This window comes from Callorhinchus milii, unplaced genomic scaffold (assembly GCF_018977255.1).
Source record: "Callorhinchus milii isolate IMCB2004 unplaced genomic scaffold, IMCB_Cmil_1.0 Scaffold1, whole genome shotgun sequence".
Lineage (NCBI taxonomy): Eukaryota > Metazoa > Chordata > Chondrichthyes > Chimaeriformes > Callorhinchidae > Callorhinchus > Callorhinchus milii.
Window position 1 is genome coordinate 115135551 of NW_024704742.1, and position 26854 is coordinate 115162404.

The window sequence follows — 26854 nt, forward strand, 5'->3', positions numbered from 1 at the left end:
ACTCTAACTGCTATTTGAGAAACTAATGTTTCGAACTTTAATGTAACTACTTATTTGGTTATTGAATTGTAATTATGACTACTGAATCTGTTTTATCTTATAAATATGGCTTAAATTGATCAGATTGAAAGAATCTTCGAATTGGACTGCCAGGCACATTCCAACTGGTCCTTAGGTTCTCCTGAGGTAGGGAATGGGAACAGTGCGCAGGCTTCCTGTTTGCAGTCATTATCATGTGATTGAAAGAGCATAATCTGATTCAGAAGAGGAGGGACTTATTTTCTAAAGATTGATACTTTTGAATCTGTATGTAATTAGGGAATTTATCAACCTACCTAGCATTAAAGCAATAGAGCTGCTGCAATCTAATATGTTGGTGGTTTGATGGGCCGTTCATTACAGACCATCAGCTCTCGATTTCTTTGCTCTCTCAACTCTATTTTGAATCATCATTACCAAAATTAGTGGCATTCAAGAGGCCTTATTACAATGCAATTAACCCTTTACCAGGACAGAACCAAAGACTGTCTGTGTTCTTAATAGTAGGATGTCCAAGTATTCATTTCCTCCAATTTATACAGTTCTGTGAACTCATAATTGATTAAAAGCCTTAAGATGTTTTGTATAAAAAAGCAATTTTAATGTTTTGCAGGTATTGATGATTTGTTAGTTATCTGTTGATTTAATTCTCATTGACTTGAGCCAGCCCATTGACTTACAGGAGTTGAATGGAAGTTTTTTTTTGCACTACTTTAGCTGTGCACATCTAAGTGCCTGACATGCAAAGCTTTATATTTCCCTTCCCTTGATCAAATACTTTAAACTGCAGGTTTAACTTTCTTCCAATTATTGTATATAACTTTTTTTTAAAAATGGAATCCAATTCGAATTACCATGCACCACAAGAACTCTACTCTAGAAGTGAGAAATGTCTTGTGTAGTGTCCTTTTTTGCATAACTCTGATTCTTTATTAAAAGGGGTTAAGAAATCTCACAAACTAGATCCCATTATGTGCTACACAAGTTGACTTTAATATTTTATTAAAAAAAGTAAAATCTAGTTTTTAAACAATTCTTTTTATGTATGATTGTAAATAAATTTTACAGAAAACAAATTGCTCTGTTGACCATATCAGTACCTTTCAAGAAGTTAACCAACTGTAGTTTTTAGCTGTTTATTATGCATCAAACTCAGTTCTCCTTTCATTGGTAGAGTATACTGTATTATGGGGTGTGGGTACAAAAGAAACTAATATTTTAAGTTTATGGTTTACAACTGGAACCAGTTGATACAATACTGCTCATAACATCAGCTACATCTGTACTGAGAAAAATAAATTGTATCATGGGTTTTAAATAATTCTTAATCATCTGTCCTGTCTTATTTTGCTCATTTGAGTTTCATACTTGTATTGGAATTCTGTATAGTTGTATACCACAAAACTGAGTTAATCGAGTTCTTCAATACTAAATATCTTAAGGATGTGTCCTGCTAATGGCCACTGAGAGGGTGCTTTTTCGGGACAGTTAGCATTGAGTGAAGTTTCCATCATTCCATCAATTTATTTCTGGAATTTCCATGTATAGTAGGATGCATGGAATTCTCAGTTTGGTTTGGATGCTCTTGCATGGTAACTGGTTTCTGCATGTGTCTGTCACCTGGCTGACCAAAAAAAGTTTCCACAGGGAAAGAATGCATCTTGCCACTTGTTTAAAAGATGAGAGAGAACCGCTATACCTTTTTTGTGGCTGGATAATCTAGTGCACTCACATCTCAAGGGATCCATATTTGTAAAAGGTATTCCTGTGATTGTCACAACTGACTAAAAGGGAAATGGAGGCTCCTTGGTAGGGCAAGATCCCTTGCTCTGTCATTAAGAAATATTGAAGATTAGATCCTCTCAACTAGTACTTTAATGCATTCTTTCTCTCTGGAAACTCCACTCAGTGGAAATTCCTTGACCATTCCTTCTTCTCAGTGATCATCAGTATGACACTTCCTTATAGATCTCAATTTACTCCATTTGTGGTTTATAACTTTATTGCAAAACAAAACCTCACAATTCTGCTCAAGCACTGCCAACTTGTGCTAGGCTCAGAAAATCACCTGTTTTGAGAAATAAATGAACAATGGAAGATCTGTTTTAATACTCAAATGGTGTTGCTGTATCTGGGAAGATGTTTGCTGTGTTCCTCACGTTCCTGATCGTGCTTTTTTAAAAGTCCGGCTATTTTATAAGGTGATCCTTTCTCTTGTGTATATCCACCACTGTGTCTTTCCATTGCAGCCTTTTTTTCATCAACCGATAAGCAAAATATCCAGGAATTTCAGCCCAGTGCTCTATTTCCACTGCTTCCATCACAGCCCCATGTCTTCAGATTCCAGTCTGTTGATGTCATTCAAAATGGAATAACAGAACCTACTATAAAATCCAAAAGACTCTCATCCCACACTGGGATCACTGACACTCACTGTTCTTACCACCTTCAGCTGACATTTATCTGATCTGACAATAAAATGTCTTGACACCGTTTCCAAATCCTGGTGTTTGATTAAAATTTTGAGACCCTAATTTCCTACCGTGCTTTCTATCCCTCTGCTTCCTCATCTGCCTTCCCCCCCTCCCCCACTCCGACCCTCAGCTCGGGTCCATGACTCTGACTGTCCTGCGCCTTGGGACATCCTCCCAACGTGAAAGGCGCTATATGAATGTAATTTTGTTGTTGTACCTCCAGGAGTCATTTCCAGGGGCCAAGGACTATTCCCCACCCATCCCCCCAGCCTTGGCTCCTGCACCTAATACTTTCCGGAATTAGATAAGCAGGATTTGTCCCTCCAGCGAGAGAGTGCACATTCCATTCCAACAATCTATCTCTGGGATTTCCATGTGTAGATGAGAAGCATGCTAATCTCAGTTTGGTTTGTATACTCTTAAGCATGGTTTCTGCATGTGTCAGACACCTTGCTGACTAAAAAATAATAAAAAAAAGTGAATATTCAGTAAATATTGTGTATATGTTTATATACTCTTTAAAGTTTTGAGACTTTAAATACAATTATTTTAACATTTCACTCTTGGTTTTTAACAATTGTAACATTTCTTAACTTTTTAAAACTTTTTAACATTTCTCTTTCGTAATAGCCGGGGCAGGTCACACCCACCCAAAATAATGTTAGTTGATTGGTGGATAGCTTTTCTGGGGACAATAATCTTTTCCAAAAAAATGTGGTCACTCAATTCCACAGTTGTTTGTGGGACACTGCTGCGTGCAATTGGTTGCCACATTTCACCGAAAAAATATACAGTATGTTCTGTGAAGCGCTTTGAGATGTCTTGATGTGATGAGGTGCTAATTCAAATGCAAGGATTATTAGTAATATGTAACCTGGCTAACAATCCTGCAGATTCCAATTAAAAAAGTAATCAAAACTTCAAACTAAAATTCCCTTACCACCTATTGACAAGACAAGACAGCTATAGTATGTGATGTCTTTGCTGATAAATTCACTATTGTGTTAAATTTAGCTCGATTGGCTCCAGCCTTCTGGATGTCTCTCATGTCCTCTGTTCCACTATTGGTGGCCGCACTTCCAGCCACTACGCCCTGAAACTCTGGAACACTCCAACTCTATCCCTCCACCTTGCCCCTTCCTTCCCCATCTTCAGGTTGTGTCTGAAGACCTTTCTATTCGCCCGTGCCTATGGTCACCTCCCCCTCCTCCCCCCGGCTCAAAGTCGTGCTTCACCACTGTCAAGGGTTCTGGGACACTACCCTGCATGAGGGACGCTATATAAATGCAAGTTGTTGTGGGATCATTTAAAATAAGAACCTGTATAATTTTCAACAGGGTTCACCAGATAGTATAACAGCAACAAATTACATTTGTATAGCGCCTTTCACATCGGGAGGACGTCCCAAGGCGCTGGACAATCAGTGTTTCGGACTCGAGCTGGGGGTTGGGGAGGGGGGAGGGCTGGGGGGGAAGGAGGGTGACCAAAGGCACAGTTGAAGAGGAGGGTCTTGAGATCGGTCTTGAAATAGGCAAGGAAGGAGGTGAGGCGGAGAGACTGCAGGATGGAGTTCCAGAGGATGGGGGCAGAGCGGCTGAAGTCCCACTCACCAATGGTGGAGCGGGTGAGGCAGGGAACGTGAAGCGGGCCAGAGCCCGCTGAGCGGAGGGAGCGGGCAGGTTGGAAGAGGGTTAGGAGGTCGCAGATGCAGGGGGGAGCAACAACAACAACAAGATTACGTTTATATAACGCCTTTCACGTCGGGAGGATGTCCCAAGGCGCTGGACAGAGTACAGCATTTCAGACCCGGGTTGGGGCGCGAAGGGGGGGAGGGGAAGGGGGGTCAATGGCATGGTCAAAGCGGAGGGTCTTGAGGCGGGACTTGAAGGAGGCTAAGGAGGGGGCGAGGCGGAGTGACTGGGGGATGGAATTCCAGAGGTTGTGGGCAGAGTGGCTGAATGCTCTTCCGCCAATGGTGGGGCGGGTGGGTCGGGGGACGTGGAGCAGGCCAGAGCCAGCTGAGCGGAGGGAACGGGCGGGTTGGTAGGAGGTTAGGAGGTTGCAGAGGTAGGGTGGGGCGAGGCCATGGAGGGCTTTGTGTATGAGGACCAGGATCTTGAACTCGATCCTCTGAAGGATGGAGAGCAAATGGAGTCGGGCAAGAGTGGGGGAGATGGGGTCACGGAGTTTGGTGCGGAAGAGGATACGGGCTGCAGAGTTCTGGATTACGTGCAGCCTGTGGAGGGAGGAGATGGAAAGGCCGACAAGTAGGGCATTTGCATAGTCGAGCCTGGAGGTGATGAAGGCATGAACAAGAGTTTCAGCGGCCTGAGGGGTGAGGTAGTGGTGTAGTCAGGTGATGTTACGGAGGTGAGGGAAGGCAGAGCGGGTCATGGCTTGAATGTGGGGGAGAAAGGACAGTTGAGGGTCGAACAAGACACCTAGGTTGCTGGCTGGCTTGGTGAGTTGTAGTGTGCAACCATGGAGGTTGATGTTGCCAGAGCCTGAGGTGCAGAGGCGCTGGCGCGAGCCAATCGGAAGGGCATCAGTCTTGTTCACATTCAACTGTAGGTAATTTGGTCTCATCCAGGATTTGATGTCCGACAGGCAGTCTGTCAGGACAGCAGTGGTCCTGGAGTTGAGGGTGGAGGCAGAAAATAGAGTTGGGTGTCATCCGCATTACATGTGGAAGTTGACCCCATATCTGCGGATGATGTCACCAAGGGGAAGCATGTAGATATTACAGAGAAGAGGGCCAAGGACAGAGCCCTGGGGTACGCCAGATGTGACAGTGCGGGGGCTGGAGGAGAAACCGTTAGAGGCAACAAAGTAGAACAAGGCCATGGAGAGTTTTGAAGGTGAGAACCAGGATCTTGAACTGTATCCGCTGTGTGATGGGAAGCCAGTGGAGTTGGGCGAGGATAGGGGTGATAGGGTCATGGAGCCTGGTATGGGAAAGGACACGGACTGCAGAGTTCTGGATGATCTGCAGCCTATGGAGGGAACAGTTGGGGAGGCCAACAAGCAGGGAGTTTGCATAGTCAAGTCTGGATGTTATGAATGTGTGTATGAGGGTTTCGGTGGCATACGGTGTGAGACAGTGGCAGAGCCGGGCGATGTTGCGGAGGTGGGGGAAGGCAGAGCGGGACATGGCATGGATGTGGGGTAGAAAGGATAGTTGAGGGTCAAACAAAACGCCAAAGTTCCAGACTGGATCAGTGAGGTGGAATGTGCATCCTTGGATGGTGATGCTGTCAAAATTCAGAAGGTTGTGGATTCAAGCACCATATCGGGTCACTTTGAGCTTTAGGCTGACGCTCCAAAGCAATGCTGGGAGAGTGCTTCTGCAATGTCAGACGTTCTTTAGATGAGATGTTAAAGCAAGGTTCCTTCTGCTTGTTCAGATGGACGTTAAAGATCCTATGGCACTATTTGAAAAGCGAAACAAATTTCTCTCGGTGTTCTGGTCAACAATCCTCTAGATTTTCAAAAAAAGTGCTTTCACTTCATGGCTATTTGGATGCTCTTCATTTTCCCACAGGCATTGAAAATACTTTAATTAGGTTTGTTCATATGCATGCAAAATAAAGTTGAACCATTTTCAGTGGCAGGTGGAGAATCTTGCAACAGATAGAAATAATTGCCTTGTATATAGCAGTGCATTTATTGTTCAAGTAAAAAGAATATTTTAAATGTTAGGTGAAACAGTATATAAAATATAGCTTTAGATAGACTGCTTATTAAGGAAAAACAAGAAGCTGCTTTAACACTCAGGTTGGAGATGGCAACATATAGAGCAGGTAAGTGTTTGAGACACACCCACAAAGATTCAAGCTCTTTTGTTTGGTGTTTTGAGAGTGGTCCAACCAGTTTAGCAGCAACTAAGCCAGTTGGAAAGATACGATCTCTGGTTTTCTGACAACCTGTTTATTCCCAGAAACACAGGAGATTTTGTTTGGTTGGGGGAGGAGATGTAGTCTGTAGGGAACAAATGAAATCAAAATCAATAATTCATTTGGAAATAGATTAAAATTTACAGCAGTAAAAAGACTTCAATGAGTTGAGAGATTTATGGATATGGATTTTATTAGAATTTACCTTAAGGTAGAATGGATCTTAAAAATCTGATTTTTTAAAAAAAAACATGTTGGCAATATAGAGACCAAAAATGTGCTGCAGGGGCTTCCAGTAGATCTGAAACTCACGTTTTAAGTTTCCTCCCCCCTTTTCCCAGGGTGTGAGAGAAACTATGGTAAAAAGAGAATGATTTATCTCAAACTGGTTTCAGTCCATCCACCTTTCCTGTTTGGGTGTTTTGGTCGAGTCCTGTAGCTCAGTGGTTAGAGCACTCGCTTTGCAAGTGAGAGACCTGAGTTCAATTCCAGGCACAGGGCGAAACCTTGGGCAAGTTTCCTTACTCCACACACCTAATAATAATCCCTCCAAAACCAAAAACAATAATAAATTGGTCATTTTGAATCCACGACTGTTTGTGGGACATCGCTGTGTGCAATTGGCTGCCACGTTCGCCCACAAATATACAGTCAATTCACTTTACAGTGTGTTCTGTGTATATCAAACGCAAGGATTATTATTATTGTTATTATCCATTGGGTAATCCTCCACTCATGAGTCTCATGTGTCATGATCTCTTGAGGCTGATCAAATGATTATGCTGAGACACTCCTACCAATCAGATATGTTTTTGTCCTTCAAACATTTTTAACAAACATAGCAGCACTGTGCACTTCACAATCCCAGACTATACTGTCCTCCTGATGGTGGTGTTTTGTGGAGTTTTTCCAAGCCACAGTGAATCATTGTGTTGTTAGTTGCGTGTGGTTGTGTTACCCAGGATGAGGAGACACCTTCAGCACAAGTGATTCACCTCAAAGGAACAAGTGGCAGAGTCGCACTAAGTAAGTCACGGGGCGACAAGGAGAGGAGCAACTTATATCATGTACATATATGTATTGTATATATATATACATATATATATATATACATACATAAAATAGTGGTTATATCAGAAATACTTCAACACTGGCTATTTGGCTTGAAAAACTCAAATGATAAGCGGTTCAGGTCAAAATGTGAACCATTTGTTGAATGAATAAATAAGTGGGGGCTGTGGGGTGATTGGCAGCTTCAGCAGCGATACAGTGCTGGTGTGGGGTGGAGAGGAGAGAGCGGATACCTGTGTGGCAGAGCAGAGAGGTGCGGACAGGGAGGGAGGGGCTGCACGGCACCGCTGGGGGGGGGGGGGGGGTTGAGCTGCACCAGGTCGCGTTGGAGAGCGGGTCTGTGGGGGAGCAGCAGCTCAGCTTTCAGTGGCGGCTGCAGGTGCGCCACAGCGAAAGGTAATGTTTTTACATTCTTGCACCGTGGACCTGAGTGGTGCACAGTCCGCGCACCGAGAGAAGCCAAATAATCAGCGGACACCTGTGTGGCACTCGTGCACTGAGTAAATGGAAGGATTATGAGGGCTATTTAAAATCCCAACAAAGCTCTCTCTCTCTCTCTCTGTGCCCTGTACTGCAGGTTTTGGGAGGAGAGGAGGAGTTGGTGCATCTGTTTTCCTCGGACTCCGCTGAACGTTTTGCTGCTGTCTGTGGAGCGGTGACATCGCCCCCCACACACACAGCAGAAAAAAAGGATTCGACTTGTTTTTGGCCCCAAAAAAGTTTATTTTCCGACTTAAAAGATGTCGGGGAGGACATTGGGCAGTCCCCCGCCCTACCACTCGGGCAGCGAGTACCAGTGAGTATCAGTTTACATCCTTTTCTGACCTCCTTTCCCCCTTTTAACCCTCTTTTTTCCTTCTTTAACCCTCTTTTTTCCTTCCTTAACCCTCTTTTTTCCTTTTTTAACCCTCTTTTCCTTCCTTAACCCTCTTTTTTCCTTTTTTAACCCTCTTTTCCTTCCTTAACCCTCTTTTTCCTTCCTTAACCCTCTTTTTTCCTTTTTTAACCCTCTTTTCCTTCCTTAACCCTCTTTTTCCTTCCTTAACCCTCTTTTTCCTTCCTTAACCCTCTTTTTCCTTCCTTAACCCTCTTTTTCCTTCCTTAACCCTCTTTTTCCTTTCCTTTTTTCCTTTTAACCCTCTTTTTCCTTCCTTAACCCTCTTTTTCCTTCCTTAACCCTCTTTTTTTTTTCCTTCCTTAACCCTCTTTTTCCTTCCTTAACCCTCTTTTTCCTTCCTTAACCCTCTTTTCCTTCCTTAACCCTCTTTTTCCTTCCTTAACCCTCTTTTTCCTTCCTTAACCCTCTTTTTCCTTCCTTAACCCTCTTTTTCCTTCCTTAACCCTCTTTTTCCTTCCTTAACCCTCTTTTTCCTTCCTTAACCCTCTTTTTCCTTCCTTAACCCTCTTTTTTCCTTCCTTAACCCTCTTTTTTCCTTCCTTAACCCTCTTTTTTCCTTCCTTAACCCTCTTTTTTCCTTCCTTAACCCTCTTTTTCTTCCTTCTTTTTTCCTTCCTTAACCCTCTTTTTTCCTTCCTTAACCCTCTTTTTTCCTTCCTTAACCCTCTTTTTTCCTTCCTTAACCCTCTTTTTTCCTTCCTTAACCCTCTTTTTTCCTTCCTTAACCCTCTTTTTTCCTTCCTTAACCCTCTTTTTTCCTTCTTAACCCTCTTTTTTTTTTCTTTTTCCTTCCTTAACCCTCTTTTTCCTTCCTTAACCCTCTTTTTTCCTTCCTTAACCCTCTTTTTTCCTTCCTTAACCCTCTTTTTTCCTTCCTTAACCCTCTTTTTTCCTTCCTTAACCCTCTTTTTTCCTTCCTTAACCCTCTTTTTTCCTTCCTTAACCCTCTTTTTTCCTTCCTTAACCCTCTTTTTTCCTTCTTTAACCCTCTTTTCTCCTTTTTTTAACCCTCTTTTTCCTTCCTTAACCCTCTTTTTCCTTCCTTAACCCTCTTTTTTCCTTCCTTAACCCTCTTTTTTCCTTCCTTAACCCTCTTTTTCCTTCCTTAACCCTCTTTTTCCTTCCTTAACCCTCTTTTTCCTTCCTTAACCCTCTTTTTCCTTCCTTAACCCTCTTTTTCCTTCCTTAACCCTCTTTTTTCCTTCCTTAACCCTCTTTTTTCCTTTTTTAGCCCCTTTTTCCTTTTTTAACCCTCTTTCTCCCCCTTTTTAGTCCTCTTTTGCCATCAGAGTGTGTTGTAACCCAGAATATCCAGCTGGAGTTTCTGATGCTTTTCCCCCCTCCCCACTCAATCAAGTGGTTCATGTGTTTTCAAACTGGATGTTAACAGGTTTAGGTGTAGCAGTGCCCTGGGGTGTTGATCATATGAGCAGGTAGTTACATGTAACTAGATTTTTTATGTTTTACACTTTTTTCACCTGTACGGTCAAAATAACTGCCTTTACAACAAAATCACATAGAGTGGATTAATAGCACGCAGATAACTGGCAATATTGACTAACTGACAAGATTTGATATCTCACTTAATGAACTTTGTTTCAAGCTTTTGCTGCTCTCAACTCAACCACTCAAGGTACTGTATATCACACAGTGCACAGTCAAGATGGCTGGCTGCATGCCATTGTGTATTATCCTCTGGGGTCCACACCTTGACTCGCAGTGTTTGGTTTCACTGCCAGGTTAATATTGCTTGTGGATCCACACCTAGAATGAGAAACTGCTGCTGGAAAGCTGGATCATCGTGCGATTGATCCGTTTAGTATATTGTCACATTTAGTAGAAAGAGGAGTTTCACCCCTGCCAGGCCAGAAATTAACACCATAACAATCATTGTCTAATGGAATACATTTTGCTTCCTGCACCTTGTTCAGGGGGGACTCAAAACCTAATATGTTGATAGCCCCTTCCAACTGTTTCTACAAAGGTATTTTAACCAACTAATTCAGAAGTCCCATGAAGTAATATTTTCTCAATTTCCCTCATAATATTTGTAAATAATATACAGTATGTTCAGTGCGCATTCCCCACTTCCCCCAGGCTCACATAAGAATGCTCCAAAAATTCCCCGAAATAGGTTTAATCTTGCTTAGTAAGCCATATAGGTGAAAAGATTCCAGGTTATGACTTTTGATTTGTGCTGAGTTATTTGATCTCAGGATGCAACAACAAATTACATTTGGATAATGTCTTTCATGTCAGGAGGATGTCCCAAGGTGCTGGACAGTCAAGGATTTGCACCTGAATTGGGGGGTTTGGATTAGGAGGGTTGGAGGGCAGGGAGGGTGGGAGTAGTTGATGTGTTGCAGTTGGTTTTAGTGCCTTTGGGGTTAGAGAGGTCAACCATTGGCTTGGTTTCTTCTCCTGAGTACTATCTAGTGATGACTATCTGTAATCTTTTAATTTGCATTTCGCCCACAAAATACAGTCACTCCACTACAATATATGTGAAGCGCTTTGAGATGTCTCCACAACATAAGGCGGTATATCAAATGCAAGGAATATTATTATTAATTGTAATTGCAAGTCTTTTATGTATCCTTTATCAACTGTAATGACTTGGGATGACCTGCTTCAAAGCTGGGGTAGACAATGGTCCATTTAGGTTAAATGCAAAATATCAAAGGAGAATTAATCATTGGAAGGAGTATTTGGATTATTGCATGTTTTACCTTCTGAATTATGAATACTTGTTCATTTTTATTGTTTCCCACTCCACCATTATAGCCAAGCTTCAGTCTATGCACCAAGCAAGGATATGTATGATGGAGAGATTGGATCCCAACCTGCTGGCTCCTATTATCCAGATGACACGCAGCACTATTACAAATGGACCTCCCCTCCAGGAATCATCAAAATCTTAGCAGTTATCATCGTTGTGATGAGTGTGGGCATTTTTGCTTGTGTGGCCTCCACTTTGCCCTGGGATATGGACTATTACGGAGGAGGGATGGGAGTAGGAAATGGGATGGGGTATGGGGGATATGGATCTTATGGGGGAGGTCATGTTGGATTTGGTTCTGGCACAGGCTATGGATATGGCGCTGGAGTTGGTGCTTATGGATATGGAGGTGGCTACACTGATCCACGAGCTGCTAAAGGCTTCATGATTGCATTGGCTGCAGTCTGCTTTATAGGACTACTGGCTGTGTTTATCATACTTGTTTCCAGGGCTAATTTTTCAAGAACAAGGAAGTTTTATTTAATTCTCATCCTTGTGTGCACAGTCATTGCTTTCCTGAAGTTTGTGGCTACAATAGTCTACATTATGGGGGTCAACCCTACAGCTCAGGCTGCAGGATCTGTGTTCTACAATCAGCTATTGAATCTCTGCAACCAGTTCTATATCCCATCTACTAGTGGAGTCTTCACAAATCAGTATCTCTACCATTACTGTGTGGTAGAACCACAAGAGGCAAGTATATTAATGATCTCATTTTCTCTCTCTCTCATGCGAACACCCATTTGTGCAGCACCGGTCCATACGGACCAGAGGATTACAGTTTCAAACCTGTGCTGAGGTATCAGATCTTGGCAGCTGGGTGTTGTTAACTGGTTTTGGTTCCGCTGGGTTTGGAGGGGAAATGCAACCAGACTTCCTCTTTTTGATCACTGCAACAAAATTACATTTATTTTGCGCCTTTCACGTCGGGGGAGCATCCCACTATCTTCTGGTACCTTGCTGGAAGTTGCATTTAAGTGGCTGTTGGGTGGTAACTGATTGGGCTTGACTGTGGAACCACTCACCAGTAAGAGAGAGCCATCATAACAGTGAAAGGATGTAGGGATTGAGTCTGAATGACTTGTATTTATTACCTAATAATGTGGAACAGGAAGTAGAGTGTTATACTATGGCTGTATTTATGAGATTACTTTGGAATAAAGTATATGAAGTAGTTTTCAATGAAAACCACTCCTAACCAATAGTTGGTCCTGCAATTACAGTTAAATTGAACTGTCATAATGTCTGATAGTCTGATAGGGATGGAAAGGAAATATCAGATTTAAGAACAGAGGATCTATTGAAAGTAATTGGACTTCAGAAAATTCAGAGTAAGGCGAAAAGGTTAAGTAAACAGTGGCTTCAAAGATATTATTTGGGTATTAGACTGTATATATCCTAACTGTTTGTTGGAAACAAACTTGTTGTTTTCAAAATCATCACTGAGAATATTAAAATTTAGGAACTTTATCAAAACCAGCTACTTCACTATTCCCCTGGGAAATGTGCTACTGTCAAAGCTGAATGCTAGTAATAGGTTTTTGCCCAACAGATCTGTACAAGTGGTAACGTATCACTTATTAAAGGGGAAATGTATTCATCTGAATTACCAAAAAAATAAATGTTGTAAAACGAGGTATCCATACACTTAACTGATGTCTTTCCCCATATTTTAGACCACCCCCCACCCCCATTTTGTGAAAGAGCTGACATTTTACTGCAATAGGTTGCATGTCTCCCAAGACACCTAGAATGCTCAGATGTGTGCCTTGACAGTGATTGCAGCTGAGCCCAATCCTCTAATTATCTCTGCTATCCATAAGAACATGAGAAGGAAATGCTTTCCACTGGGTGGGGTGGGCACTGGATAGAGCTCAAGACTGGAAATCTTGGCTTTGCAGTTTGTTTCTCCCCAACTCATACAGTGGTCATATGTAGGAGTGAGTCTTTAGCTGAGATGCAGCTTGTCACAGATCTGGCATTTTATGTTATAACTACTGGAGATGGGCAACTTCTTCTTCAGAATACTTCTTCAGAATGTATTGCATGTGGACATGGTCAGTTTCTGTCTGTGATTGACCAATGTCACAACATCCGTACACTAAATTCCGTACAGTAAATTCTATACAGAATGTTTTTCCCCCCAAGATCGGGAAATGCAAAAATAAAAACGGATTGACTAAGACCATCAATGCTTGTGCAGATGTCCCCTGTGTGACATTTTCTCAAGACCCTCCTTCGACTATACCTTCGGTCACCCTCCCCACCCCTGTCACCTGGCCTCTGCCACACCTGACCCCAACCCCCTGCTTGGGTCCGAATCCCTGATTGTCCAGCACCTTGGAACGTCCTCCTGACGTGAAAGGTGCTATACAAATGTAAGTTGTTGTTGTCTTGTGTGATTAATAAGTTCCCCTTGAAATTATGTACAAGCATTATGTCGTCAACAAAATAATTTTGTTATTACATAAATAATTTCTGAAATTTCTTCAACTCACCAGATTTTTAAATGCCAGAATTGTATGTCCTCTATGAGCTAAATTCAATGTTTTTAAAAAGTCCAGACTGATTTCTAATATCTATATATCTATGTGCTGGATTTTAGCAGTACAATATTGATAAATCAGTGTCTAAACCTATTCTTTTCTACCTTCAAGGCCCTTGCAATAGTGATGGGATTCATGATTATAATAGCCCTGGGCTTGATTATTTTCTTTTCCCATAAAACACGAAGTAAAATCTTGAAATATGGCAAAGAAAACGTCTTGTGGGATAGGATTCCCATGGCCGAGTCTGATCCTAATGTGGCGGAATGGGTGAGTAAAACAGTTTATTTCTCCTTGAAAGTACTAGAAATGTTTCAAATTATCGTGTGATCTGTGTTAAACTTGTTTAAAATGTTTTTCTGATGTAATAAAATATTTAGAATGATCCATGCGATATGCATTTTCCCAATTTTTGAAAAAACATGTTTTGCCTTGTTACAGCTATGTTGCTTTCATTTGTTCTGCTGAGTTGACTGACCCACTTGACTTCCCAGTGGGCAGTAATTTTGTGCTCTGGAATTTCAAACTCTGGGAATGTAAGAGATATATTTGATAACAAGTGTGAGGCTGTGATTTTCAATCTTCAATGTCTTTAGCTCTGGGATCTATTGTGCTACTTTTTAAGTTGTTTGAAAATGTCTCTGGTTACCATTTTGTCTCTGAAATACAACAACTTGACTTGTGAAGTGCCTTTTCATGAGGGAAAATGTCTCTTGTGTGCTTTATGGAGGTAGAGTGGGTGCTAGGGGAGGGGGGAGGTGTCTGAAGGTTTTAGTAAAAGGACATTTTTGTGAAAGTGTATGTGGTGGTGGGGTGGGGGAGGCAGGACACTGGGAGAAATTTCCTTTTATTTGAATAGTGTTGCAGATTCTTTAACATCCGCTTGAACAGGCAGACAGGAGCTCAGTTTAAAGTCTTTATCTGAAACTGTAAAACTGAACCCATTTACATGAGTACTTTATGTATATATTGTATTATCAGATTTGAGCCATACTTGTTGCATTGAATTACCTAAGCGTTTTGAGATATTTCTCTTTTTTAAAAGAATGTAAGAAAACTGCATGCTGGCTCAATGGGGCAAATGTACTGATTGAAGGTTTTCTGGGATCAAATCTTTGGGACTTATGTGTGTGTTGTATGAAGGGGGTGGGGGAAGAAAAATGTTTCAGTGTTTCTGGGCAAGAGAGGTGGAAAATAAATCTTCAGGGTCAAGGGTTCTGCTTCTGATCACTAGAGTGGTACGACTTCTATAGTAAATATGTTAGCCAAAGGTAGCACTCACACCTCTGAGTAGAAGATTGTGGGTTTGAACCCCACATCGGGAATTGCAATCACATAGTCTAAGCTGACACTGCCTGGCTCAGGAACTGGATTACCGAGACCACCACAGAGGGTCGGCGCGATTATGACATTCCAGTTCAGTTTGAAGGAGATCCCTCTTGGGTGTTATTGCCTGATATTCACATCCAGGATTCCCTGCTGTAAAGTTCATGCGTGTGGACATCATCTGAAGAAGCATCGACTTCTTTCTGATGATTCTTCTCCCTCCTTCCCACTGCACCTCAACCTTTTCTTGTATCTTGGGATTTCTGATGCCAGTATTAGCGATTCTACTGTTGTCCTAGCTGCTCTCGGCTTTTTTGTGAAAAAAGGAAGCTTTTTGCTTTTTCACAGCACAAAAAGGGAATCAAACCTGTGGGCGTGTTTGTATGCTGTACTGGAGGGTGATTTTACTGAGGGGTCAGCCGAGGGGAGCTCTCCATACAGAAATTCCAGTTCAATCTTGGCTCGGGTCATGATGGGAGGTCAGCCTTCCAGGACAAGCGAGAGGAAACATTGTCCAGATTTCCTGATCGCGCTAACTGCCCAGTCCTCTTGCTAGACCTGGTCACAGTCGGACTCTGTTATTATGGTCTTCACAGTTGGTTTGCAGCCCAAGCTTGAAATGAGGGAGGACCAGAGCCAGTGTGGGGAAACTTGGATCACTGAATTTAGAAGGAAGAACAGGGAGAAACTTGGGGTGGGGGGGTGGTCTGACCAGTTTGGATTTCTTAAAATGTTCTATTCAGATTATTTGATACCTAGTTATGTGAGAAATAGACTTTGAATGCTGATTTATTAGCTGTATACATTTCTGCAGACTTATGTCTGAAGTCATATTACAGCAAAATACATTGGTTCAGTATATTGATGTAAAATGTGAATTCCTGCTGACTTGGCGAGCTCTTTTGTGCGATGTTTGTTTGATACGATGGAGGTTTCAGGGAGTAGGTTTCTGGGTGTGTCGGTGACTGAGTTTCGAGCGATGACTTGTAATTTGACACCAATGTTTGTATTCACGGTTTTACTTTACACCTGCGTTGAACGTACTTCGAGTGGGAAGCCAGAGGCTAATTAGTGTCGTTTTTAATTGTGTTAAATAAGTGTCTTTTTTTTCGCTCTCTAGATGTGGATTTTAAAGTAGTGCACAGTCTTGTTTATATATTGATAACTCCATTTTAGCCTGGCTAAGGCTGAACCAAACTGATTACCTCTGTTCTGACGTTGTTCATGTGCTGCATGGTATTAGGTTACCAGTGCAGTAAAGTTCACTGTTTCCCCTGCCTCTGTGAGTTCAGAACTCCTTTTTAAACCAAGTGAGATGTGGAATTTAACTGGAATTGCTATCTAACCATTTGTTCATTCGAAGATTTCTCAGGGTAAACTTCCACATGTATGCAGGTGACACACAAATCTACTTTGCCTCCTCCAGCATCGACTCCAGGTCTGCCAATGTTCTATCATCTTGTCTGGCAGACATCAGGGCTTGGATTAGTGCAAACTTCCTGCAGCTGAATATGGACTAGACGTCAATGCCTTCACTCCTGCGGATCTGAACTCCTCAACCTCCCTGGGCTCCACTGTTCCCACTAAGCTGCGCTTGTGTTTGGCCACACAACAGTCTGTTGAGCGCCGTGCACTGTTTTTACGGCGGTGCACACAGCCTTTAAAGATTAGAGGGAACATAGCTGGGCTCTCCCTCAGACTCACCAAACCACCAAATCTAGGTCCAGTTCAACCCCCAGCTGTCCCTCCTCCCCCACATCTGGTCCCTGACCAGGACCATCTTCTTCCACCTCCACCACATTGCCCGCCTCCAACTGTACCTTACCCCAAATGCAGCCGAAACGCTCGTGCATGCGTTTGTCACCTCCCGCTTGGATTACTCCCAACACTCCTCCCCGGTCTCCCCAGCTTCACCATTCACAAGATCCAGCTCATTCAGAACTCTTGCCACCCGCATACTGACCCAGACCAAACTCCGTACCCACATCTCACCAGTTGTGGTCAGACTCCACTGGCTCCCCATCACTGAACGGATCGACTTCAAGATCCTCACACTCGTGTTCAAATACCTTCACTTCCCTGGCACCTCTCTACCTCTCCACCCTCCTTATTCCCCAATCCACCACCCAGCTCCTCCACTCAACTGGCACTGGCCTCCTGCTCATCCCTGGCACCCTCTGCCCCACTATTTAAGGTTGTGCTTTCAGCCACTATGCCCTGAAACTCTCCCTCAATCCCTCCACCTTGCCCCCTCTCTCCCCTTTCTCAAGTCATGCCTTAAAATCTTCCTTTTCAATCGTGCTTACGGTCACCCCCTCTGGCTCGGAGTCAGGCTCTGCCCCTGTTAAGCACTTTGAGATGCTACCCTGCATGGAGAGTGCTGTCTAAGTGCAAGTTGTTGCATCTGTCTGTGGCCTTTGATACTTTCAATCACACTATTTTCTTCACCAACTTCCCTCTTAGTTCCACCTTCACTGTTCTGTCTATTCCAACCTCTCCACTTTGTTTTCTCAAATAGCCACTCCACCGACCCCCCCCCCCCCCCCCCACCTCTACATGTTTCCACTCTGCAAATATCACCTTCAGGCATTGACTCCTTTCTGATGATTCTTCTCCCTCCTTCCCACTGCACCCCAACCTTTTCTTTTATCTTGGGATTTTTAATGCCAGTATTAGCGATTCTACTGTTGTCCTAGCTACTCTCGGTTTTTTTTGTGATGGAGGTTACCCTCCATCTGTATGCAGATGACTCCCAACGGTATCTCTTCGCCTTCACCCTTGCTTCTAGGCACGTAGGGGGCAGGAAAGGAGAGCAATGGCAAAGGCACAGTTAGGGTGTTTTTTTTCTACTTGTCCATCGTCCCCTGCAAGAAAATACTTGTAAATGGATAGCATTGGCTGCGTGTCTCATGCCCCATCGCATTAAATAGGGAATGGGGAAAGTTTAAAGGCATTGCCATTATAGTCCAGTGAGTGAAATGCTGCATCACATGTAAAATAACTCCACTTTCAATGACTAATTTGCTCTGACCCATAGGGATCAGGAATTCTTGTCCAGAGAATCCATTCTAAACTGATTTCTATTGTGCAAGTGCAAAAAGGGCCTGAAATGGCAAGTATTTACATTTCAAAGTCACCTCAGAGGGAAACCAGAAAAACTGGTTTGTTGGCTGTTGGGAAGCATAAATGTGCTCAAACTGCTTGTGATCCAACTACATTGAAAACCTTAATCTTAACTGCTCAATCTCTGTTTGTAGTTGCTCAATAAAGCATTTAAGTACTAGTTAGGAAATCCTTATCAATCAATAAATGCTTTTGTTTATAAATGTAGATGAGGTAATGTTGCTCTATTGACTGGTAGGTGTCAAGTTGCCTAGAAATGGGTGTGGAATGGAGAAGTAGCAAGATAATGCATCTCACTGCTGCAAAGCAACTGTTTATTTTGGTTTTGGCTGCAGTTGGAACAGTTGCTGCTAAGCAGTGCAGTTCTTATTTTTGTGGCTTTTCCTCCCGCTTGTCAAAGGCCAGAAAATAGTGATTTATGACCTTTGAAACTAGCATAGCTAAGCAATTTTTTTGTTGCTCAAAGTGTTGGGAATTTTGTTCCTCACTGTAAATGGTGCAAATCAATAACTCTGCCACCCTTGTGGTATTAGGGCCAACTGTGCAATACAAATTTACATTTATATAGTGCATTTCACACCAGGAGGACGTCCCAAGGTGCTGGACAGTCCTTATTTGGCACATGAGCTGAAAGTGATAGCCAAAGGGAGGGGCAAGATGACCAAAGGTGTGGTCAATGTAGAAGGTCTTGAGGCTGATCTAGAAACAGCTGAGGGAGGGGGCAAGTCAGAGGGACTTCATGATGGTGGGAGTGGGAGCACATAGGCTGAAAGCCTGAGCACCAATGGCAAGACGGGTAGGACAAGGCGACATGATGTAGGCTGGTGCCTGCTGAGCGAAAGGAGCAGCTGGTTTGTTGTGGTTTGAGGAGATTGCATAGTTAAAGCGGGGGCAGAATCATGAGGAATTTGAAAGTGAGTATGAGGATCATGATCTACCAGATGGGGAGGCCAATGGAGCCAGGCAAGGATGGGGATGATGGGCTTGTGGAGCCTGGAATGGGAAAGAACACAGGTTGCAGAGTTCGAGACTGTATTTGATGCTCGTGGCCTAGGCTGACCGTCCAGGGCAAGGTTGGGAGGTGTCATTCTTCAGGTGAGATGTTGAACTGAGGTCCAGTCTATACTGGTTCTTAGGTGACCTGCTTGGCAATGGAATGTCAGAATCGGGCCAGCCCTCTTTGGCAGTCTCGATAGTCCGCTTCCTAGGCCAGGTAGGTCTGCAGTACTCCACAGCACAGCCAACCTGGCTCATCAGTAGGACTTCGAAGCGCAGATTAGTCACTGGGGCCAGGGATTCTTCCCACTCAGCTCTGTTAACCCTGCAAGCCAAAGCCTTATCACGTAGGGTGATCCTAGCGGGAAAGCTTACCAGATAGTGTTCTCAATGACAAGCTATGTAGTTTTAGCTAGCTGGACTCCGTCAGTGCCCTGATGCATACTCTGGTGTCCCCAAGTTTTGTCTTGTTTCAGCCTGAGCCTAATACACTGAGGTAAAGCAGGATGCGTCCATACAGCGAGGGAATGTGTATTCCATTCCAATAAATGGGAATTTCCATGTGTAGGTGGGAAGCATGGAACCGTATTTGGTTTGGATACTTTTAAGCATAGTGATGGGTTTCTGCATATGTCGGACACCTGGCTGACACAAAAAAATTCAAATGGATGTTACAAGAGCCCATGACACTATTCAAAAAGAAAAGGGAAATTCTTAATAATAATAATCCTTGCATTTGATATAGTGCTTTTCACGTCTTCTGGACGTCCCAAAGCGCTTCACAGAATATACTGTAAAGTGAATTGACTGTATATTTGTGTGCGAACGCGGCAGCCAATTGCGCACAGCAATGTCCCACAAACAATCGTAGATTGAAAATAACCAATTTATTATTGTTTTTAGTTTTGAAGGGATTATTATTAGGCGTGTGGAGTAAGGAAACTTGCCCAAGGTTTTGCCCTGCCTGGAATTGAACTCTTCTTGTGTCCTGGCCAACAATTTCCCTGTTAAATTAATCATTCTCCTCCTGGTTGTTTATGGGACATGGTTGTGTGTAAATTGGATGCTGTGTATTTACAAATAGTCACTATCCTTTATAGTAATTGCTATGAAGTGCTTTAAGATGTTTCAATGTGATAAGGCTCTATCAAGTGCAAGATTTATTATAAAGCTGGCAATTGGTGAATTCTTTCTTGCTCACCCCCAGTTTACAGCAACAGTTTGTGTGCTCACATGAATTCTTTGTTGTAGGAATTCTGGCAGGAACAGAGGAAGAGATTCTACTGTGTGCATTTCAATGGAAGGAAGTATAGTTTGTAAATCGTACTGCTAGTTTCTCAGCCTTAAAAAAAACTCTAACCAGCAGCACTGCAGGTAGAGTGAGAAGCCTCCATGACTTACCCTGCTGCCTCTGGCAAATTCAAAGAACCCTTCTTTAAGGGCTTAACCACTCCTCTCGATGCAACTAAAGTGAACATAAATCACTGTCTTCAAGATAGCTGAAGTGTATGACTTCTGCATATGTCAAAAATACCACGCTCAACTTTCTAAAATTGAATAACAACAACTTGCATTTATATAGTGCCCTTCACCTGGGTTAGCATCTCGGAGCACTTAATTGGCAGAGCCTAATGTGAAGAGGAATCTGTGCACTGTTCACTCATGTAATACACTAGGTTTGTGAATTTTGTGTATCTTAAAGTTGGATGTTGGAAGAAGTGCTGTCTGAAGATGTGCTCCAGCCATGGCACCAATCTCCTTAGTCTAGGGGTAGTAACATTTTCAATGGTTCAAGGTGCCACATTAGGGTCAAAGGATACAAGTTTGCACTGGGGGCATGGGAGATGGGATAGAAGCTGTCTGTTTTTAAATGATTCGTTCATCGTTGATTATGAGCATCAACATTCGGAGCTTTGTATTGAGGCGATAGATTTTACTGTCTCCTCAATTTCTAATCTCCGTTCAGCAGGGAGTGAAATTTGGAAGAGTTTGTTTTAATCTGAACATTCCCTGGGTGCATTGGCAATGGTGTGGGTTCAACATTCTCCAATAAACACTGAGGCCAAGTGAACTCCTTTTTAAAGGTTCTGTATTTTTCCTTCCAATTATTCATGTTGGTGTACCATTCCACTGCTGTAGATTACCTGCATGAATCATGTATCGTCCTAGACATTGAGTGTCGTAAAGGTATATCAGCTAACTCAGCAGTGACTGGGAATTTAACCTCTGACTTACTGGTGTTTACAACTAAATGCACAGCAGGAAGCAACTTTACTAAATGAAACTTTTTGAACTGAGATTGAGCAATCTTGGAACCATTGTTTTCAATTTTAGTTTCAAAGATTTAAATTTGTTTGGGATTTCTCTTGCGCTGTAATTTTTTAAAAATTAAGTTAATTTGGAAGAGGTAATGAGGAGAAACCTTTTTTTAAAAAAAATCAATGCACTTGGAACAAGAGCTTTTTTTACTTGTAAATTGGCAGGGGAAATATGAGGAGAATGGTGTGCTTTATCTTCTTAAATCAATTGGTTACATGAACGAGCAGCGCTGTGGCTGTTAACCATCATGTGAGAAAGTGAAAGGACAATATGTGCTCAACGTGGTGAATATCTAATGAGCTGTTACCTTGTTCCTCTTCCTCCTTCAAGGTGAACAATGTATCTGGTATTCCTGAGGAACTAGCCACAAATGATGACTATCCAAATAAATTCAATGGTTCCCTGAATTATCAACCTAGTAATGACTACAGAATGCCGCCAGATGATGTCCGATCAACTCCGTAAGTATAAGTTTACTCCAACATTGAATACAGTAGCGCTCAAGAGCTCAATATCTGGGACCAGCCGCATTGCTGATGTCCAACAATGTGGATAATTTGGTATTTTGATCTGATCGTTACACCTTGTACTACCAGTTAATTGAACCACTATTATTTGCATAGATATACAATTTTAAAAAAATCCCTGACATTGGTGCCCATATGTACAGTCAGACATTGGATAATTACAATCCAAAATTACATTTCTGTAGCAGCTTTCACATTGGGAGGAGGTCCCAAAGCGCTGGAGTGCAGGTACATGGCTTTCTATTGTACAACCATTTCAAAACGATCAGGACCTCTGCAAATTCCACTAACTGAGATCCAGTAAAGCAGGAGCACTTAGGCAAATTGCACTGCCTGAGCCTTGGGATGTGCTCCCAATGTGAAAAACACTACATAAGTGTAAATTTGTTTGTTTTCCACCATTTGAGATGCAGTTTTGTGTAATCCAAACATTGCATTTACCCACATGATGGAGCTTAATTTTTATATCCTTTGTGAACCTAAAGAGCATAAGCTAGCTCACGATTACCAACTGTTGATAACATGGCCAATGAATCATTGGCAGAGTAGAGGACAAAGCAGCAATCTCTGGTGAGACTGTTTTAATTACAAGTTGAATATCTTTACTCAGCAACAAGTGCACTTGTATCTGATTATGCAAGATATCTAAGAGGGCAGACTGAAAGGTAGAGTGAGGAAGTTCAGAGGGTGAGGGCATAATAGCTGAAGGCTGGTCGATTGGCAGTGGGGGGTGTGGCTGCTATACCAGAGTTTGCTGGGCAGAGAGGGTGAGCTGGAGAGCGAGGCTGGAAAAGACCTGAGGTGGGAGATTCAAGTGCATACCTCACAGATTCTACTGTACAAAGGAAAGCGGTAATTTTTAAAAGATTGTCTGACTGTTCAGTGCTTTGGGATGTCCTCCCAACGTGAAAGGCACTCTATAAATGTAATTTTGTTGTTTAAAAAGGTAAATAATGGGGTTAATTTACTGTGAAATAAGTTTGTGTATTAATCTTTCTCACAGAGTTCCTGAAGCTTTATTGCCATTGATGAAGCAGCCACCACGTGCCATGAACAGCACAGGGTCTGACGAAAGCAGACCAGCCCCCCAGCGCAGACCACCAAGGAAGAGGAGGCCAGGAAGAGCAAAAAGACCAGAGACTGAGGACTATGAAACTGATTACACCACTGGTGCAGAGTCCTGTGATGAACTTGACGATGTTGATTTTGAAAGGTGCTGAGAAATTGTTTTCGAGCTATTTTTTATCAGGTCTAATCAGGCTTTGTGATAATTTTACGTCTTTTCGCAAAACAAGTTGTAGTAAACGGGTTTCTCCTTTGCAGTCAGTACCCACCGATCACATCAGACCAGCAGAGACAAGACTATAAGAGGGAGTTTGATAATGATCTGCAGGAGTACAAACGCCTGCAGGCTGAACTGGATCAAGTGAATAAACAACTCTCGGACCTAGATAAGCAATTGGACAAGCTGCCCGAGGAGACTGAGGAATACCAGGTACACCCTGTGTGTGTGTGTGTGTGTGTGTGTGACTGAGCTGTGGGAAGACATTTTAAAAGAATTGATAGCAATTCCTTGCACAGTGGCAGAGTGATCCAGGCTGTGATTGAGTGCCTCGGTCTCTAACCTTGGAGAAGCAACTCCTGTGACAGTAGCTTTGTTCTTCTTTCCCCATGTTGTGTGACCTTATTAATTCCAAATGTGTTTGAGAGTAGGTTTGTGCTGTATATTATAACCAGGACTGAAGAATGATACAACTAGCAGAATGAGATTAGCCATCTGAGATTTTGATTTGCCAATAGTTTGTTTAGAAGTCTGTTCAGCAACATTTTACCTTCAGCTTCTCTGCACTTTGGTGCTGTTACTTGGGAAAAGTACGAAGGCTTTGATAGAACTTTACTGCAGTCAATCAGCATTTAGAGGAGAGATGGGGGGGAAAAAAACAAATTTACTGGTATAGATGTTTTCATTGGCAGAAGAGTAAATTGCTTACTTGCCCACATCTCAAATGTTTTTTGGTTAATGTTCAGTTTTCGCAAGAGGAAGGAGCAAGGGAAGTATTGTACATATTTGATGATCTCACTAGGCATTAAGAAATTAAATTACTAATAACAATAATGATCCTTGCATTTGATATACCTAATCATGTCATTGAGACATTTAAAGCACTTCACTGGGTATATTGTAAAGTAGATTGAGTAGGTATTTTATAATAATAATCCTTGCATTTGATATAGCGTTTTTCACGTCTTCTAGACGTCTCAAAGTGCTTCACAGTAAAGTGAATTGACTGTATATTTGTGGGTGAAATGCGGCAGCCAATTGTGCACAGCAGTGTCCCACAAACAGTTGTGGATTGAGTGACCAATTTATTATTTTTTTCTTGAGAGATTATTATTGAGCGTGTGGCGTAAGGAAACTTGCTCAAGGTTTCGCCCTGTCTGGGATCAAACCCAGGTCTCTCGCTTGCGAGGCAAGTGCTCTAACCACTGAGCTACAGGACTCAGTGGGCTAGACTAGGTGGATCTTCTAGTAAGAATAAAATTCAAGGTATAGAGTTCAGTAAAAGGATGATTCAAGACTAAGGAATAAAATGTATAAAAAGTTAATCCAGTGCTGCACAAATCGTTTACCTTCAGTTTCTTGTTTATCTGTGCCTCCAGGCTGCTGCTGATGAATATAATGCATTAAAAGAAGTAAAGCAGGTAAGTGGTCGAATTTCAATCTGCTAATCATTTGTTGAATGCTTCAGTTGATCATGTTCTTTTGATATGACCTAAGAATTTTCCACATATAGCGGGGATGACAAATGCAGGATGTAATGGGACTGTGGGATGCTCTATATTGCTGGAAATATTAGTGTGGGGAAACCCATTCAAATGGCTTCAGCCAAAGTTGGTTGGCTGACTGTGTCTTTGATACTTCTGCCTCACAGATTTCAACATTCATTGTTGGCTGGGGGAATACTGGCCTAACAACTTTTAAAATGATAGTGTGTGTGTGTATATATATATATATATATAAAATATATTATACTCAACATTTTTTTTTCCATTTTAAGTCTCCTGGTCATAAAGCGAAGAAGCAGCAAAGCAAGCAACTTAAGTCTAAACTGTCTCACATCAAGCAGATGGTCAGCGACTACGATAGCCAGAGATCTTAAGTACAAAAATGAGCGACAGGAAATTCAAACCGAACATTTATTCCCACTGCAGAATGACCTCTTGGGTTTATTTCATCAATACAATGCAACACACTTCGATGGGCAAAATACAAACTTGTGTGATTATTACTCTCCTACACTTTCACCAAATCATGTTTCTTGCCTTTTCATGAGGTGTGGTAAGAGGGACATTTTTAAAGATAATCAGAGACTGACCAACTTTTGCAGTAACTTGGATTTTGTTACCTTGCGTAATGTGTTCAAAGCTTGTAAATAGCCACAAATTATGTGTTCTTTGTGTACTAAGTCCTTTGATTTTAAGGTACGTAAAATAGTAACGAATGTCATAAATATATTTGCCATAAACTCTGTACATCATGTAAATTTCAATATTGAAAGTAATATGTAATGCTTTGCCCTTATATGATTTGGGGTTAATTCCATGCCAAACTTGTAGTCATCTGCTATGAGCAGAATTGGTGGGATTTTTCACATTCCACTCAGGCATCAAGAATCTGTTGATGTCGGAGTTGATGAAAGATGGAAGGTAACGAGAGAGATTTAACTTGTTTTTAAGTTATCATTAAAATGTTTGCGAATGTTTGTATATGGAATGATTGAGCTACACAGTTTCCTTTAACAAGCTTTTGTATAGGTTCAGATGTGTCATCTTAATTTAATGCATGATGCTAGTCAGCAGTGATTTTAGGTTTCTGCCACATTTTTAAGAAGTGTGCCAGGTGTACAATGAGAAATTGCACGGCAATAGCCTTTGCATGCAGAGATCTTGCTATTAAAGCAGTTTCTTGTTGTAATTCTCTGATCAAAGATATTTTTTTGTTTGTGGATTTTTTTTAATGTGGGAGTGTTCATTTTAGCGCTGGTGCAAGCACTGTTGATTTATACTTGCAAGTAAATTTGCAGATCTCACTGTGAAACCATGGATACAATGAGCGTTCAAATTGTGTACTTTTATAACTACCTTCTGTGTTTACACATGCCACATAGACCGAAGTTATAAATTTCTTTGTTTTTCTATGTATAACTTTGGTGTGGTGATATGCATTTATTACTTTGTTTTTTAATCTTTTAACCATTAATTAAATGCTCTTGTTTATTCCCGTTCTTGTTTTCTTTTGTGGGTTAATTACAATTGTCATGAAAATAAGTATCTATTAGGGGTGCAATCTCTACCAGAACCCAAACTAGCTGTTATTTATTTTCTACTTTCTTCCCCCACCCCTCTAGCCAGTTCTATTAAGTGCTTTGGGATATTGTCCCAAAAAATTTTTTCTCACATAGTTTTGTAAACGTTTTAAGGTACATGTATAGGAATGAACGTAATTTTGCTGTAAGATCTATAAATTGTCAATTTTTAGTAGCCTGTAAATAATGTTTTGGCCCCATAATTGGTAACTTATTTGGCAAAGATATTTTATTCAGGTCCTCATTGCATAATTGGGAATATAGGGAAACGGGAGGAAGCCGGTCAATCCATTGAGCAGGTTCCACCAGTTTATTAGATCTTGGCAGATTTGTAATCTCAATGCCCTGTCCTTTCACCATACTTCTATATAACCATACCCCTTAACCCCTTCGCCTCACCTCCTCCTTCTCCATCTTCAGATCACACCTGAAGTCCTTCCTCTTCGACCCAGCCTACGGTCACCTTTCCCCTCCCGTGCCTTGGCCTCTGGCTCCC

General features: G+C 42.0%; 1 protein-coding gene across 1 annotated transcript in view; it reads left to right on the forward strand.

The window, feature by feature from the left end:
* oclnb (occludin b) overlaps positions 1 to 26274 on the forward strand; it is a 43995-nt gene extending 17721 nt beyond the window's left edge. The window contains exons 11-19 of the mRNA XM_042331669.1: positions 7369 to 7473; positions 8218 to 8273; positions 11160 to 11847; positions 13812 to 13970; positions 21795 to 21925; positions 22995 to 23204; positions 23315 to 23486; positions 24653 to 24694; positions 25051 to 26274. Coding sequence (XP_042187603.1) covers positions 7369 to 7473; positions 8218 to 8273; positions 11160 to 11847; positions 13812 to 13970; positions 21795 to 21925; positions 22995 to 23204; positions 23315 to 23486; positions 24653 to 24694; positions 25051 to 25152 — 1665 coding nt within the window. The 3' untranslated portion in view covers positions 25153 to 26274. The remainder of the gene's footprint in view (positions 1 to 7368; positions 7474 to 8217; positions 8274 to 11159; positions 11848 to 13811; positions 13971 to 21794; positions 21926 to 22994; positions 23205 to 23314; positions 23487 to 24652; positions 24695 to 25050) is intronic.
* The last annotated feature ends 580 nt before the right edge of the window (positions 26275 to 26854 follow it).